Raw genomic sequence first — 15,065 nt, forward strand, 5'->3', positions numbered from 1 at the left:
AGTAATTCCTAGTGAATCCCTTTACGGCTTCTGACTACTTATTTTGCTTGAAGGAACCCCATGCTAGTGAAAGAGTCTGCTGCTGTTTCACCCCAGTTCCTACTTAGGAATTAACCTTACTTTATGCAGAGAGATTCCTATATATTTTGGAGGTTGCTGATGCCTGCACACTGTTTCTCAGCCAACCTCCAATATTTAGGTCACAAAAGCAGGATGGAAAAATCTGGCTCTGGCAATAATGGATGATTCTAGTCACGGACATCCTTGGTGCTTAGCTTTTTGTGGGCAGTAAGATTCAGCTGCTGAATATCTTTGAGTGATTCTGTCTTATGGCCTCCCTCTCTCCTTCCCTCCCTCCTTCCTTGGAATGTCAGAATAATAAATCCTTTCTTTTGCTGTGTATCCCCTGTGATACCACCAAGACTTTTTCACCAGCTCCCTGGCATTCGTTAAAACGGCCATCTGCCTAGTCAGAAGAAGAATTTTGGTGAGGTTTGGAGTATTTTAGCTATTCGTTTATTCAAATTTCAGTGTAACGTTTTCTGATTTCTTCACAGAGCAGTGCCATTGCTTGGATTCTGTCCTGTGTCTATTATTTCCAAACATTTTTCTACCCTGTTTTCAGATTCCTGTTTTTATCAGTTATCTCTGCGTTTACTTGAATCTTGACTTTGGGACCTTCTCCTCTTTGACAGAAGAGACATAATGTTCGGGTTGCTTTTTTCATACTTCTGAGATTTCAGATAAGCAATTTCGTAGATGTTACAAAAAACGGGTATGATTTATTGCACGTGTTTATACATTTAAGTGGGCTCTGTCATAGTCTGTTTCCTAACTGATTAAGTCTAGCTAAAGGAAAGCTTAAAAAAATACCCAGCAACGTTCTAAGCTTTCATCTTCTAATTCAAAACCGTGTTTAGAAGAAGTCCACTAGGTGGCAGACTTTTTAAACGTCCTGGGATTTTTTTTTCTTTTTTTGATTAGTTGATCTCGTTCTTGAGCTCATGGCTGTTGCTTTCATGAATATTGACTGGTCTTTTGATGTTGAATGAGAAAAGGTATGTCCTTTGACTCAAATGCTTCTTATCTAGAACATATAAAATAAGAAACAATTATTTATATTTTACAGATTTAAAAAATTATTCTTTGAATGACTATGGGGAAAAAGGTTTTAATGAATTATTAGAGGAAAAGGAAGATAATCAGGTTTGTAGTCATATATAGATTATTCTGGTCTTAGAAGACTCGAAAACAGAGGGAGAAAAAATGTTTAGATTCTGTTCTCATCCAGATTATGCTACTTTGTGCTAAGGCACAAAAAGGCCTGCATGTGATTTGAAAAATGAGAAAAAAGTATTTGAAATTATGTACAGCAGAGAAGTGAACATTTTTATAAAGCAGCACTGATACGGGTGGAAGAGCAAGCACAGATTTGGGTATTTAAAGGTAAGGATTTGGTTAGATGATAGTAGAAAAGATTATAATATTCAAGGTATGATATTACGTCTGATGTTCTAAAATTATTTGAGAAAGAACATACTGCCTTATTGGATGTTGTCACAGTTTCATCTAGACTTCATCTCTGTATTTACTTGCTTGCTTTAATTCTGGGTTCATTCTATCATAAAAGTCCAAAGACAGAGCCCCTTCTCTCTCTGGTCAATCATTGTATCTTCTCTTCTTTGTTCTCCTTTCTCCCCTGTAAACTTCTGTCATCTCTGGGCCGTATTTTATCAAAGCTTTCATAAATACCCTAGTGCTTGCCTTGTTCTTTAGTTTAAATAGCCTCAAATTAACCACTAGGTCACGGTCTATCTAACTAATGTCCTTGAGCACCTTTGCTTGTGTCAAGCTGTTGATATAATCAAGAAAGATAAAAAGTAGTTGTTGATTTTATGTTTTCCTTAGTAGCATAGAGTAAAGCTAGCAGCTCCAAATTGCCGGCTGATTAAAAATAAATAAATAAAAAATCCTTCCCCCCAGCTGCTTTTCAATCTTAAAAGACCCTAGAGATTTACAAGTGTTCCAGCTTTCCTCTTATACTCTTTGGTACACTTCAAAAACAAAGCCAACAAAAACACCACCACCAACAACAAAAAAACAAAAAACCCTTCCCTTATTGATAAATTCTCATTTACTGGATTGTGCAGTGGCTCATTGCTGCACTGCATTTATTGCTGGAAAAGCTGTACAAAACCACTGGTCATGGCGCTAGATATCTAATGAAATTAATAGATTAGAGAGGTAGGGCTGGGGTCGAGATAAGAGTAATGGCAGGGAGGGATGTGAATCCAGATGAGGCCAAGTGAGGGATTACATTTCGGCTGCTGCTTGGATGTTAGAACATGTGACCCTGAAACAGCAATAAAAATATTTGTGCATTAAAGCTAATAAGGGTGATAAAAGATGTATGTATTGATGCTACTTCCTGACAATGCATTGCTGGAGGGATGTAACTGTTTGGGGCAAGGCGGGCTATATCTTGCAATGCTAAATCCCTAATAGGGTGCTGTCTGCCTTGATAATGGCTTGTAGAGGATAGAAATTTAAAGAATGCTTTTAAAGACTGTACTGAACTCTGATGCAGTTGTAATGATGAGCTGCGTAACAAACATGCCATAGTCTTCTGTGCGGATTTCTTGCATGATCAAAATGCATATAATTTCTGATAGGGTCAAGGAGGGATTTGTACTCATTCATGCCTGTCAGGGAGTTGGGTGAGTGGGCTCTGGTGTGGTTGGCAGCTCAGCATGCAGGTTATTGGAAAGTGGAGCAGCGGGACATGGGCTCATTGTACAGACAGAGAGAGTTAAAGCCTTCAGAGTTGGCAGGGGGCAACAGAAGGTATTGAACAAAAGGATGGCATATGTTCTAGCATTGGAAAGCAGAACCAGGAAACTTATATCCGTTTGAAATGATGGCATGCAGCACTAGGAAGGAAATCAAAAGATAGCTGCACATCTCATCATGCACTGATGGGTGTTTACAAATGTGCAACATGCTTGCTATTGGCAGCTGTGCTACTGGTGACCTACGTGCTCTCAGGGTCAGAAATCTTTTCTTTTTGTGGGGTTAGAGATAGATGTGGGCAACCAGATCACTTTTTATTTGCATAAGGCCTTCTGAAGCAGAAAGCTCTTGGCTGTAGTCTGTTGTTGGAAGGAGTTACTAGTATTTGTCATAAGCTGGCTAGGCTTCCTGCCATGGGCAGGTTTTCACTTTCTGAGCTGTCTGCTCATTGAGACCTCTTTTAGACAGTTGCTGCTTGCTACTTGGTCTCTTCTGCTTAAACTCTCCACAACCTGTGCCCTGTACACATGTGTTTATCTCTTCTTGAGAGCTGCAACAAGTTTTCTTATAGGTAGTGTGGGAACGTGTAATGTTTTTGTGGTCTTGCTGTGCTTTAAACCATTGGCCGCGTCTGATACAAAATGAAGTCTGTGCTGACATCTTCAGCCAAAATCCTGTCCAGCCCTTCACAGCATGGACAGGTGACTGACACGTTGCCAGAGGTATGGCTTTTGTTTTTAACTAATTTATAGTTTTAACTATTTTCTTTGTTTGCAGCACTGCATGGTTTACAATTCTTGGGCTCACTGCAGCCCTAGCTGATCATGGCTTCATGAATGCCTTTCTGTACTGGATCATGGCAGTTTTACCTCCTGTGGTGTTTTACCTCCTTTATGAGGATGAGAAGATCTCTGTTGAATTAACAGGTAAAGTATCGATAAGCTTCATCACTAAAATATCTGAGTGGAAAGATGCGAAACCGAGACAGTACATAAGCATTTTACACATAGCAAACAGCTAGTGGCAGGGCCTTAAGATTCCTGTGGAAGCTCTTCTTTCATAGACTTTGCTAAATACTGTAAAGTGCAAATAAAGAAATCAAAATGGAATCGAAATAACTGGAATTCGGGAAACAGTCTTGTGGGTGTCTGTATCTACCGTAGATACCCCTGAACAGAGGCAGAGAATTGGATCAAGCTTGATACCACCGTATCATATGATATTCATCTGGTTTAGGTGTAGGGTACACAAATTGTCAACAGCATGATACGTTAGTGCTGTAGATCTCACTATAGATAACTGACAGGTATGGGCTCAAATACCAGGTTGAAATAAATATTTTACCACCCAGAAAGGGCTGTTGAGTTTCTAATTCTAGCTGTTGGCTTCATGAAAACGACAGCCATCTTCCAGTGGATAAAGGGTCAGTTAATGGCTTGGTCAGGATGTATAGAAACTTACATCTTTAACTAGGCGCGGAAGAGGTTCACATTCAATTAAGCAAGAGTGTGATTAAGAGCATTCAAAGTCAGGCCCAGAAGAAGGAAAATGTAACGGCAGAAATGGGTCATGGAGATCTCTATATCTTAGCTCCTTTAATCCAGTACTGTCATCCCATTATTTAAATTGCACAAAAGTGGAGTGAGCAGGGAGTTGTGGGGCATTTCAGAATTGAATCTGGCAGCTGAAATGCTGTGAAGACTCTTTCCAAATTAATTCTGAAAAGCATACCTTGCTGTTACGAGAGAACATACACATCCAGTTCTTGTAATGTGATTGTCCTCTAATCCCGATACCAAACAACCGAAAAGCAACACAAGTCTTGACTAGCTGCTTAATTACCATCAGTATTTTTAATCTGACCTTATGGGTAGCTATAAATTTTGAGTACAGGATTGTCCGAAAGGGTAGATTGCCCCAGTAGAGGGCAGTAGCTCCTACACCCACTCTGTTTCTTTAGCAGGAACATGGCAAGACCCTGAAGCATCGGGCGGTTGTACGAGAAGTTGTTATTGTTAGGGCAGTATGGTGCTGCTTGGCAGGGTCTGGCTTTTGTGCGAAGCAGCACTCCTGGCACCAGATGACTTTTTGTAAGCACGGAAGCTCCAGTGGCAGTCTTGCACAGGAGCACTAAGGAGAAACGCTGGTGGGGCCAAGCTGCTGCTGTTCAGATTTTCTGGCTCTGATTGGAGCAGCTCCTTGATTGGGCCTTGCAGAAATTTGGTGTGCTTCCAGCCTCCCTTGGGGCTCTGTTGTGGCTTGATAACTAAGGCCTTGCTGCTGATCTAGGCCAAGTGGTTGCATTAAGACAAGGCTGTTGTGAGTTTGCACTAATCCAGGACTAGCAAACATGCACGATCCTGTCTTACGAAGGCGAGTTAGTCTTCATGAGTTACTCTTCACTTTAGTAACTTGATTGCCCCAAGCGCTGTTTGTGGAAGAGAGCGTAAGAGGGATTGCACCTGGACAGTGTCAGCTGTCATTTTAGAAAGCTGAAGAATCCCGTTGTGGTAGCCTTTCCTAGTTTTCGCTTGACCTGGATTTAGAGGCTTGGATGATAAGGAACTGTGATAGATGGAATTTATTCATTTGATATATGTACTCAAAATATACTATTGTATGTGCACAAGCAGTCAGAGAAGAATAAGCAGCGACATCCTAGAAGAGAAACTGTTTCATATACCAATGGACAATATTGCAGCACTGGAAAAAATATGACTGTGAAGGTAAGTCTGCAATACGATGAAATAGTAACAACAACAACCTTTTGAAATGGTGTATAATTTCTCCCCAAGATGCTGAAATTCTTGATGGTGTGGAATGGATAGAATAGATGGATAAAACAGTACTTGAAGTCATGAGGATTAGTGTGTTTAGCAACTTATCTCCACTTCCCAAAGGCTTTCTTGTAGGTGCTTGTACAAAAAGGCTATTTAAGGAAACTTAAAACAGTGGAAATTTGAAAAAAACAAAGATCAAGGAAAGGAATAATTATTCTGTTCTCAGCACAAAAAGCATTAACAGCACAGTATCTCACCAGCAGCTCTTGAAAACAGAGATGAGAAAATCGCTTGCTGCAGCAAAACTGTGCAGGTTGCTAATGAGTAAGGGAGGATTTTCAAAAGCAGATAAAATGTGGGATGCAACTTGAAGTAGTGAAATACAAGAAAAGGGGCTTTGAGGAGATTTCCAAACAATTCTGTTTGTTCTATGTTCGGAACTGACTGTAATCCCTAGATATAGTAGAGAGGTGTGTTCTGTCTGCTGTAGGATAGTGGACAGAAAGACCAGTTTTGGTGACCAACTTGGGAAGAAATTTCTTTTTGTGGTACAGTGTCAAGTAGATGAATCTTAAAATTGGAGAAATAGGACAAAAACAGAGTGTGAAATGAAAACGTGCAACAGCTAAGTACTTTCTAAAGTAGACAAGCATATACACGCTACTGTTTTACAGAACAATGACATTTGGAGGTGGTTGAGAGCAAAACTGGCCTTTTTGCTTTTCTGCTTTCAGTTTCAATTAACAGTGGCATTCCAGGTAGGAGCAAGGCCCACGCGAGCACCACCTAGAGGTAGTATTTCCAAGGGTTTTCTCTTGAAACCCTTGTGGTTAAGACTAGCCTCGGATCCTTGATGCGGGGGCTCGTTCCCTCCCGTCAAGTGAGGAAAATGTCGCCGCGGCCCGCGACTTTCACGCTCGGCGGCGTCATGTCCCGGGCGTCCCTGTGGCGCCCCGCACCGTGCTGAACGGCCGCGGGCCGGCCGGGCGCAGCTTGGTCCCTCTGCGGAATGAGCCTCTCTGGGGCTGACGCGCAGCTGTGAGAGAGTCGTGCTCTGCTTGTGTCTGTATGGGTAGCTAACGTCTAAGGCTGCTTGCCTTATGTTGGGGGGTGGGGGGGGGGGAGAGCAGTCGCTCCTCGGCGGCCGCGGAGCCCCGGCAGCCGCCCGGCACCTGCAGCGCTGCGCGGGGAGGCGGCGGGAGGCGGGGCCCGGCCCGGGCGGGGAGGGAGCGGGGGGCGGCAGGTTTGGGATGGGGCGGCGGGAGGAGGAGCTGGAGCGGCAGGAAGGGTGTTTCCCTGCGTAGTTCCCAGCCGAAGTGACTCAGACAGGAAACTGCCAGCCAGGCGCGGCCGGGGGAGAGGAGCCGCCGGGCCGACGCGAGCCCCGGCGGCGGCGAGCCGAGCCGAGCCGAGCCCCCCCCCCCCACCCCCCTCCTCCAGCCCTCCGCCCCCGGCGGCGGGCGACCCTCGCGGGAGCCGCCGGCCAGCGGGTGAGCGGCGCTTGCCCGGCTCGGCGCGACGCGGGGGCTGCGGGGCGGGGGGGGGGGGGTCAGGCCTCCGCGGCTTGGGGCGCCGCTTCGCCTCCCGCCTCGCCCTGCGCCGTTCTCGGCGGCCGCGGGGCTCAGGCCGCGGCGCCCCGGGGGGCTGCGCGGGCCGGGCCGGGTTGGGTTGGGCCGCCCTGCCCTGCCCTGTGCCGGCCGCCAGCGCCGGGCGCCCGCGGGGCGGCAGGCGGGGGGTGGGCTCTGCGTGGAGCCGCCTCGGTGTTGTTGCCTGCCCGCGCCTGTCCGCAGAAACGTTTGGTTTTCTCCGGATGCTGAAATTTAAGTCAGTTCGTGCCGCAGGCTGCGTTGCGCGGTGCGCTTGTCTACGCGCGCGCGTGTGTGTAAATACATACATATATACGCGCAGCCCGAGCGAGGCCCGTCAGGTGCGGGCAAGCTGGGGCAGGTAGCTGGTGGCAGGGCGCGGGGGAGAAGATGCGGTGCCCTGCCGGGTAACTGCCAGCCTGCGGCGGGCGGGCGGGCGGGCGGGCTGCCGCTTCTGGGGTAGGCCAGAAAGCGTATGAATCCTCCCAGGTGATTAATTGGAGAGCGGTTTTAAGTGTGTCGCTTATGGGGGGAGGGGGGGTTTCGTTGTCCCCTCTCGCATGGAGTCCGTGTGTCTGTTTGCGGTGCTGGGATAGTTAGAGCTTTGCTTCCGATGCTGTCCGGTGTTGGGGAGCAGATGAGGTGGGAAATAGTAAGTCAGAAACGGCGTGCAAATCCATCCCCTCTTTCAGTTGAAAGAGATGATTGAGCATCTGTCTGAATTCCCAGAGTAGGATTTTGAGGAACTTGAGTTTTCTCTAATCAAGATAATTACGTTGTAGTGAGAGTTGCAGCGTCTGTTCATAATTCCCTACTAGGCATCGTGGTAACCGTGCACCTTCTGTATATGTCTACGATGTGCGAACGGATTCATGCCGAAATGGATTTCATATACTTCTCTAGTTCATCAGGAAGTCTGTTAATAGTTTTTACCTTTCTAGTTCTCATTGCCTTATTTTTTCTTCCTGTACCATCTGATGATAGGTGTGAGTAGTGTTTAGACATGCAAATTGTTATTTGTGTCAGGAAGACAGACTATATGGAGGAGGTAGTCTTTGAGGAATGTAGTGAATCAACCTGAAGTGGTTGCTGAAGCGCATACATTGGAGGGGAGAGGAAAGTTGTCCAGAAGAATTTCTCTTTAATTAGAAGGTCAGACAACACTTTACCATAAACTGCGGGAGATGTAAAGTTTAGACTCTCTAGTAAGCATCCCTAGTCCTTATTGCATTTCACTTACTTATTTGCCAAAGCTTTATTACAGCAAATTTACTGAAAACTCATGCGTTTAGTGTCATTGGTTAATGTATTTTTTTAGATGGGAACTTCTAATAATACCATGACGTACTTTCTTGATCTTTGTTTTATATTGGTATTAATTGCATGTTTACAAACTGTTTTATGCTCAGGCGGAGAATCTCTGAGCTCTGTGCTTGAACTTGTGTTCTTAGTCCTCACAGCGGTTGTTCTGTCTGGTTCTTGGATTTATCCAACTCCTACTTCTGCGCTTTTTAAAACTGCTTTTGTTTTTTTTTTAACACAGAGTTCCTCCTGACCTAATCTAAAAGGCTCTTTCAGCATTCGCAATTAACTTGCCTGTGAACTTTAGCTGGAATAGGCAGCCGTTATTTCCTTAGCTGCCAGGAAGGAGGAGGTATTTGGAACCAGCCTTTGGAAAACTTGGGGTACAGTATGAAACAGTAATGTTTCTTTGCAAAAGCAACTTGCTTGAATTTTTTTTTCTGTCAGGACAATGATGTGGTTGATAGAATACCTCAGTTGTATTTTGTGGTTTCCAGGTTGTTACGCCTAGATTATTGTTATTCTTATTTAGAAGGAAGAAAAAGCCTGGAGTCTTAAGAAAAACAAACAGACAAGGATCCTGTGCTGAAGATGAGTAAGACCTTGTGCATTTTGTTCGCTGACCTTGGGTCTGGTGAATTCCTGCTGAGGGTTATGATCACGAGAGAGAATAGAGAAGTAGTGTTTGAAATGCGTGGAGCAGAGTTAATGTAAAATTTCTGGGGTTTAAATATTGCAATATCTCCTAAGTGGATACTGCTACATAAATTGCAAAAAAATCTACGTTAAAAGAAAGTGAATGTTCCACAAACAGTCCATACTTTTCATTTCTTAACTCTTTGACTGACTTTAAAAAAACTTGTAGTTCTTTAGGGTACTTATGTATGTTTTGTTATGAACACCTTTGATTTTTTTTTTTTTTCCTTCAGTTTTCTCAGGGTGGAAATGTTCCCCCTGGCTTGAACCCACAAACTTTCTTGACCCACTATACAGTCCTTAAAATATAAGTAAAGAACGAGCAGATACCTATTCCAGCTGTGTGTTTTATATTGGAAGTTTGTCTGATATCCACCTTAGTTTAATGAATGCTTTGTTTATTCCTTCTGAGAGAGAGAAGGCTTGGAAGGTGACTTTAGGTCTCTAGAGCAGGATTCATGATCTTAAAACTCTGTTCTCAGAATCAGCTGGCCTTTATTTGTTCTGTAATTTCTTGAAGCTTTTAAAGATACTGAGACTAAGGCTCACATAAAGTATGAAAACTTCTGAGCAGTTAGATTGGAGTTACGAAGTTACGTAAGATAGAACAAAACCCTTTACAAAGCTCCTTTTCTTGAATTCAGTTTTATTCATCCTTTGCCCAAAAGTTGCTGGAATCGCTTGCAGTGATATGCAAAAGAAAAATAGTTTTAGGCTAATTCCCAGATATATTTTGCGTAAGTCAAGACAGTTTCATTTTGCAGTCGTTGTTCTGCGTTTTGAGGACAAGTTCTTCATATGGTTCCATCACTGTACCGACAAGTACAAAAACGTACCCAACTTTGATGTTGGACAGCATGTTACTACAGTGAATCAGAAGTCAACCATACAATTGATTTGGCTTCTCTTGAAACAGTAAAGAGTGTGAGTTTCTGAATTGTTATTGTTTATATATATATATATTTTAAATAGCTGTGGTTACTATAGCAAGTCCCAACTGAGTAAGGGATTATTCCTGTTTCCCTACAAGGGATGCTGGAGAAGCTTGACTCAAGCTAAGCGTCAATGGCCAATGAAACGGTTTGGATGAATGAATGCATGCACACTCGTTCACAGGAATGTGATTCATTTAAACAGTTGCGAGTTTCCATTTGGATGTGCCCTCCATTAGATCAGTTTATAATTTAAGAGCAAGTAGGAAAGATAACGCGTGTTCTAAGTATCAGTAGTTTTGAAATGCAGCTTGCTATAAGTGACTTGTGTCAGTCTGAATTACCGTATTCTCTCTCAGTGGGTTTTGTTAGTGTTTCGCTACGTTATTTGAATACATAACAAATAAAGCCATGTATGTTAATCTTTTTTTTTTTTTTTTTTTTTTTTTTTTGCACGTATGCCGCTCTGACACAGTAGCGGGGAAGATGGACACTTCAGAATAGTGAAATGTGATTGTATACCCACAAATCTTGCTGAGAATTTGGTCATGATACTTATACTTGAAGCTACCAGGCATCAGTTTAGGATTCTTCTTTAGTATATGTCTGGCCTTAGAAGCATACATTTGTAGGGTTCAAGGGTACGCTTTGCTGTGTAATACTGGTAGGTGAGAACGTGTGTTGGTCTGCTTGCTTTAAATATGCTTGTGTTAATCCACATCATCTGTCTTTTGAGTGGTAAAACGAGCATATGATGAATTGATAAAACTTGCTTGAGGAAGGCAGAAGGTGCAAACTGGCAGATAATCTTTCTGTCTATTGGCACCAAGCAATGTTGTAACTAATTTTGAGTAGTTGCTTGTTATCTTTGTTAAACACACCCACAGAGAAACCCAAAGCGTTTTTCTTTTTCTTCTTTTTTTTTTTTTTTTTTTTTTTTACTACAGGGCTGAAAAGATTTTTCTTAATGTCAGTATGTACTTTTTGCTGTTTACCTGTGTTATGTGCACAATGTATGCACATTTTATGAATGTTTACACTGTAGAAAAGATCCTGTCTTCAGACAACTCAGTGTGTTTTGGGAAATGCGACAGTCTCAGGCTTCTGCTAGCTGAAAAGAGTAGGGTAATGGTAAAAGTGGGTATGGTACAAATAACTGCGAGGCTACTTGTAATCTCACTAGAAAAATCCCTCCATGGTGCATGCACGTGCACGCACAGACCCCGGGCTGGCCATCAGCTGAAAAATAAGTGATTTTATAACTGTGTAGCCTTCTTGGGAAAAGACCATGGTAGGGAGGTGATTTCAAGTTCCCTGCAGCAAAGTTGAGTGCAGAGGGGGCTGGGGAGGCCCGAGCTCTCCGAGCTTCTGGGTGGGAGGTGGCGGTCCCCTTTCGGAGGGATGATCTCCCAGGGGAACGTGCTGGGAGTGGTGCTTGCGCATCCAGCTTCGGCCAGCGTCGGGTCCTGCCCGCTCCTGCTGTCGGGGACCGCAAAGGGGCTAACGCCTGCGGCCCTGCAAGGTATCGAGCTCGATAATTGCCCTTCAGAGCAGGAATCCCTTTGGAGGGAACGGAGCCGATGGTGGGCGCTCTCCAAGGGCCTGCTGGTTGCTGTAGGAGCTGATGACCCCGGCCGGGGCACGCCAGCCCTGGGTGTGGTGCCCTCAGCGTCCTGCAGCGAGGTCCTCGTGGGACTCGTCCCCATAACCTGTGAGAGGCGGACGTGACAAGCCTTGAGCTGGGCAGTGATTGTGTGGCTCCGTGTGTGAGTTTCTGGGCTAGGTGCCCTGGCGCAAGAGGCATCCAGGCACGATTTGAAGTGAATTTCCTTTCCTGGAGAGGAGGTGCTACTAAACCCTAGGAGGAAAGCTACCGTTCCCTTGAACCTTAATGCTAGTCTTATTTCAAATAGTGGGCTAATACTGACTTGTGGGGAACTGGCCCTTCTTCTTTTGCATTTGCAAGAAGTGTGTACCCTGGCGGCCCGCTGTGGTGCCCCCTTGGCCCTGATTAGTGCCTGCGCCTGCTTTAGGAAACAGTTACGTGATGTGGGGTGGAATTGCAGGATTGGGCCAGATGTTGGGAAGCAGGTTTTCCCAGTTTAATAACACCATGGCAAGGTTTTCCTCAGTTTAATAGTGTGTCTCTCGGCGAGTCTGTCATAGGAGTGGTTTCTGCAGGTCTGCTTTTCAGGAATGTTGATCAGGAGGTAATGAAATGACCAAACAGGGCCATTTAAAGTCCATTCAACAACAAAGGGTACACTGCTCCATCTGAAAAATAAATTGGAGGATATGTTAGTCAAACTGGTACTGTTTCTGTGTTTAAAAGTAGCTTTTGATTTAAAATCCAACTCAACATAAAAAATAATGTGAAATTTTAGTCAAGTGTTTTGACTTTTAGAGTCAAATATTGCCGATTTGGAACAAAAAAGGCTTTCCCCGTTCTCCCTTCCCCAAAAGGCATCCTAAGACTTCAGAGAGCATGTAGACTTTTGCTTACTAGGTGATTGTGTTTCTGCAAACGATTAGCAATGTTACGTCTCCGCAGCGCTCTTCTGATCGAATAAAATATTAAGTAAAAGCAATAGTATTAAAATAGTGCTGTTGATTTAGAAAAAATACTCAATTTTTCAAACCAGTGCTGTGGTATTTTGTGAGGACATGAGTCCCTGGGGTCAAATGTCCTTCTAGTCCTAGTGATTCAGGCTGAAGGAGGTGCAAAAGTTAGCTCTGTAAACGGTACAGGGAGCTTTCAGAGATACTTATGCACTTACTTTATGCACTTCAGGCGTACAAGAGACTTTCAGGAGTTGAGATAAAAATGAGGTATTGCTGTATGTCATTTAAAAATAATTCTGATAGGGACATGGACACTTGCTAGCAAGGAACAAAATGCTGCAAACCTGAAATTGATTTATATTCTTCATACCGTACAATTCTAATTACTCGGAGTGGATTCACTGGTGTATATTAAATCAAATAAGGAGTGTGTGCTGAATTTATGGTCTGCTAAATAGGCACGGACACTTATCGGGTGATATTGGAAGAAAAGCCTTTGATGAAGAATTTTCCCTAAAGCAGCATATTTTTATTTATCATCTAAAAATGAAAGGATAAAACATTACAGATCATGAGGTCATGTAGGGGAAAATGAGAGCTTAATGCACTGGTAAAAGCTGTTTGTTTCCTTTTTCTCCACGCCCTGTGCTATAGTGTTTCCTTAATTTGTTTTACAGGAAGAATTAAATTGTAACTTATTTTTGTTATTTTTTGTAATGTGTTGGATTTTAAATCAGAAGGTGCTTTTGCACATAGAAATAACCAATTTCACAAAAATATCTTCCAGTTTATTTTTCAGATGGAGCAGTGTAATTCTTCTTGTTTGTTTAAGTGAAGGTCACCCAGCGTGCTGCAAGGTTGATTTAATAAATGCTTGCAGGCAGGGTGAAGGAAAGAGCATGACAACGTGCAATTTTTTTTTTTTGAATAGTCATCATTATTATTAAAGGCTTTGTTCACATAAATTTTTTTTTACCCTCGACTAAGTTGGTGCGGAAGCCAAAGCTTCAACCACAGGTCTGCACTGAGTAAAACTGCACGAATGGATCTTTGTTGTGTCATCTGGGGCTGTATGTTGCTAAGAAGCAGGTGGATGCCCGACGTGAAGGCCCTGTAAAGTTAATATCCTCAGCTGCCGTGAGTGGGTCGAGGCAGGCTGTCCCTCCTGGGCAGCTGCTGGCTGAGCTGCTGCCTGTAGCCTGGGGGCAGAGCTCCACCAGGAAGCCACGAGGCGAGGTGTCGGGTGACTGCATTTGGTCAGAAAGACAAATGGAAACCCCTTGAGACAAAAGCACTTTCTGACTCTTTTTTTTTTTTAATAAAAGTATAACTCAGGAACTTCCATGCTTAAATAAACAGCCTATCTAAAGCAGAGAGGGTGTTATTGTTTGGGTTGAAATCTAAGGATGCCAGAATTTTGTCTTTCTCTCAGTCTCTGTGGCTTATCTCCCTTGTTTATAACGTGACAGACTGATGCTCTTCCCACCATATACTGTTGCTTGGAGCATAGACACAGATGCACCCCTTCTTGATTAAAATAACAGAGATCCCCCCCCCCTCAAAAAACAGCGACCAAACCCGTGCTTGACAGGTAATGCATTAGCAAACTGTTGTGGTAGCATTTTTCAGTATGAAAGGTACTGTCTGAGGAGTAGCAGATGAACTCTGTGTGCCCGTGCTTTTTCCCCTTCTCCCTGGAGGAGTTGTTGTTCTTGCTGCTTTTGACTGTGTGTTCTTTGCAGAACCCTGAAATCTGTAATCCCATCCTTGCTGGCAGCCAAGAAAACTTTTCACACCCTGTTGAACATGCCATAAATTCTGTGTGTGCCGTAGTGTTAGCTAATGAGCTCTCCAAAAAAAAAAAAAAAAAAAAAAAAGAAACTGTGAGCAAATACTGTATGAAGTGAAGCTGTAGGTCAGCCTCAGACCAGTTGCAGAGTTTTGGGCTTGCCCAAAGCGATGCGGTGCTGTGTCGGTTCCTGGCCTATCTGTGTGGCAGAGCAGGAGCTGGTTTACACAGTCACTGCAGCAGCAGGAAGACTCAAACAGAGATATGGAAGAAGCACAATGAGGACAGCTGGAGGAGGAGATACAGCAACAGGGCAGCAAAATGGTGAAAGAAGCAAAGCGAGAAGAGAAGGCAAAAGCCACAGGGGAGGGGAGGAGTGATCTGGGTGAGGAGAACACGAAAAGGAGAAGAGGTAGGAAATTAGTCAAGAAGCAATACAAAAGAAAGAACTGGAAGTCAAAGGACAAGCAAAACATACCAAGCTGATGTAATGTCAGGGACTATTAATGGGGTGAGATAAACGAGAGTGCAGCAAAAGGGTCATGAGAACACCTCCGCTAGGGTGAGGCAGTAGTCAAAGCTTCACTTCATTCTGGCCTGAAGAGCAGCCAAATGTTGCAAAAGGGTT

The 15,065-nt window shown here is 43.8% G+C and overlaps 1 protein-coding gene across 8 annotated transcripts in view; it reads left to right on the plus strand.

The window, feature by feature from the left end:
- The first annotated feature begins 6,564 nt into the window (after positions 1 to 6,564).
- Positions 6,565 to 15,065, plus strand: part of CYFIP1 (cytoplasmic FMR1 interacting protein 1) — an 81,186-nt gene continuing 72,685 nt past the window's right edge. For 4 of the 8 annotated variants that reach the window (XM_068923068.1, XM_068923066.1, XM_068923069.1 and 1 more), the window contains exon 1: positions 6,565 to 6,608. In XM_068923068.1, coding sequence (XP_068779169.1) covers positions 6,580 to 6,608 — 29 coding nt within the window. In that variant the 5' untranslated portion in view covers positions 6,565 to 6,579. Of the gene's footprint in view, positions 6,609 to 6,848; positions 7,061 to 7,302; positions 7,395 to 8,699; positions 8,842 to 15,065 lie in introns of those variants that run through there. The other 4 variants (XM_068923071.1, XM_068923077.1, XM_068923070.1 and 1 more) reach the window with 3 other exon arrangements.

This window comes from Struthio camelus, chromosome 1 (genome assembly GCF_040807025.1).
Source record: "Struthio camelus isolate bStrCam1 chromosome 1, bStrCam1.hap1, whole genome shotgun sequence".
Lineage (NCBI taxonomy): Eukaryota > Metazoa > Chordata > Aves > Struthioniformes > Struthionidae > Struthio > Struthio camelus.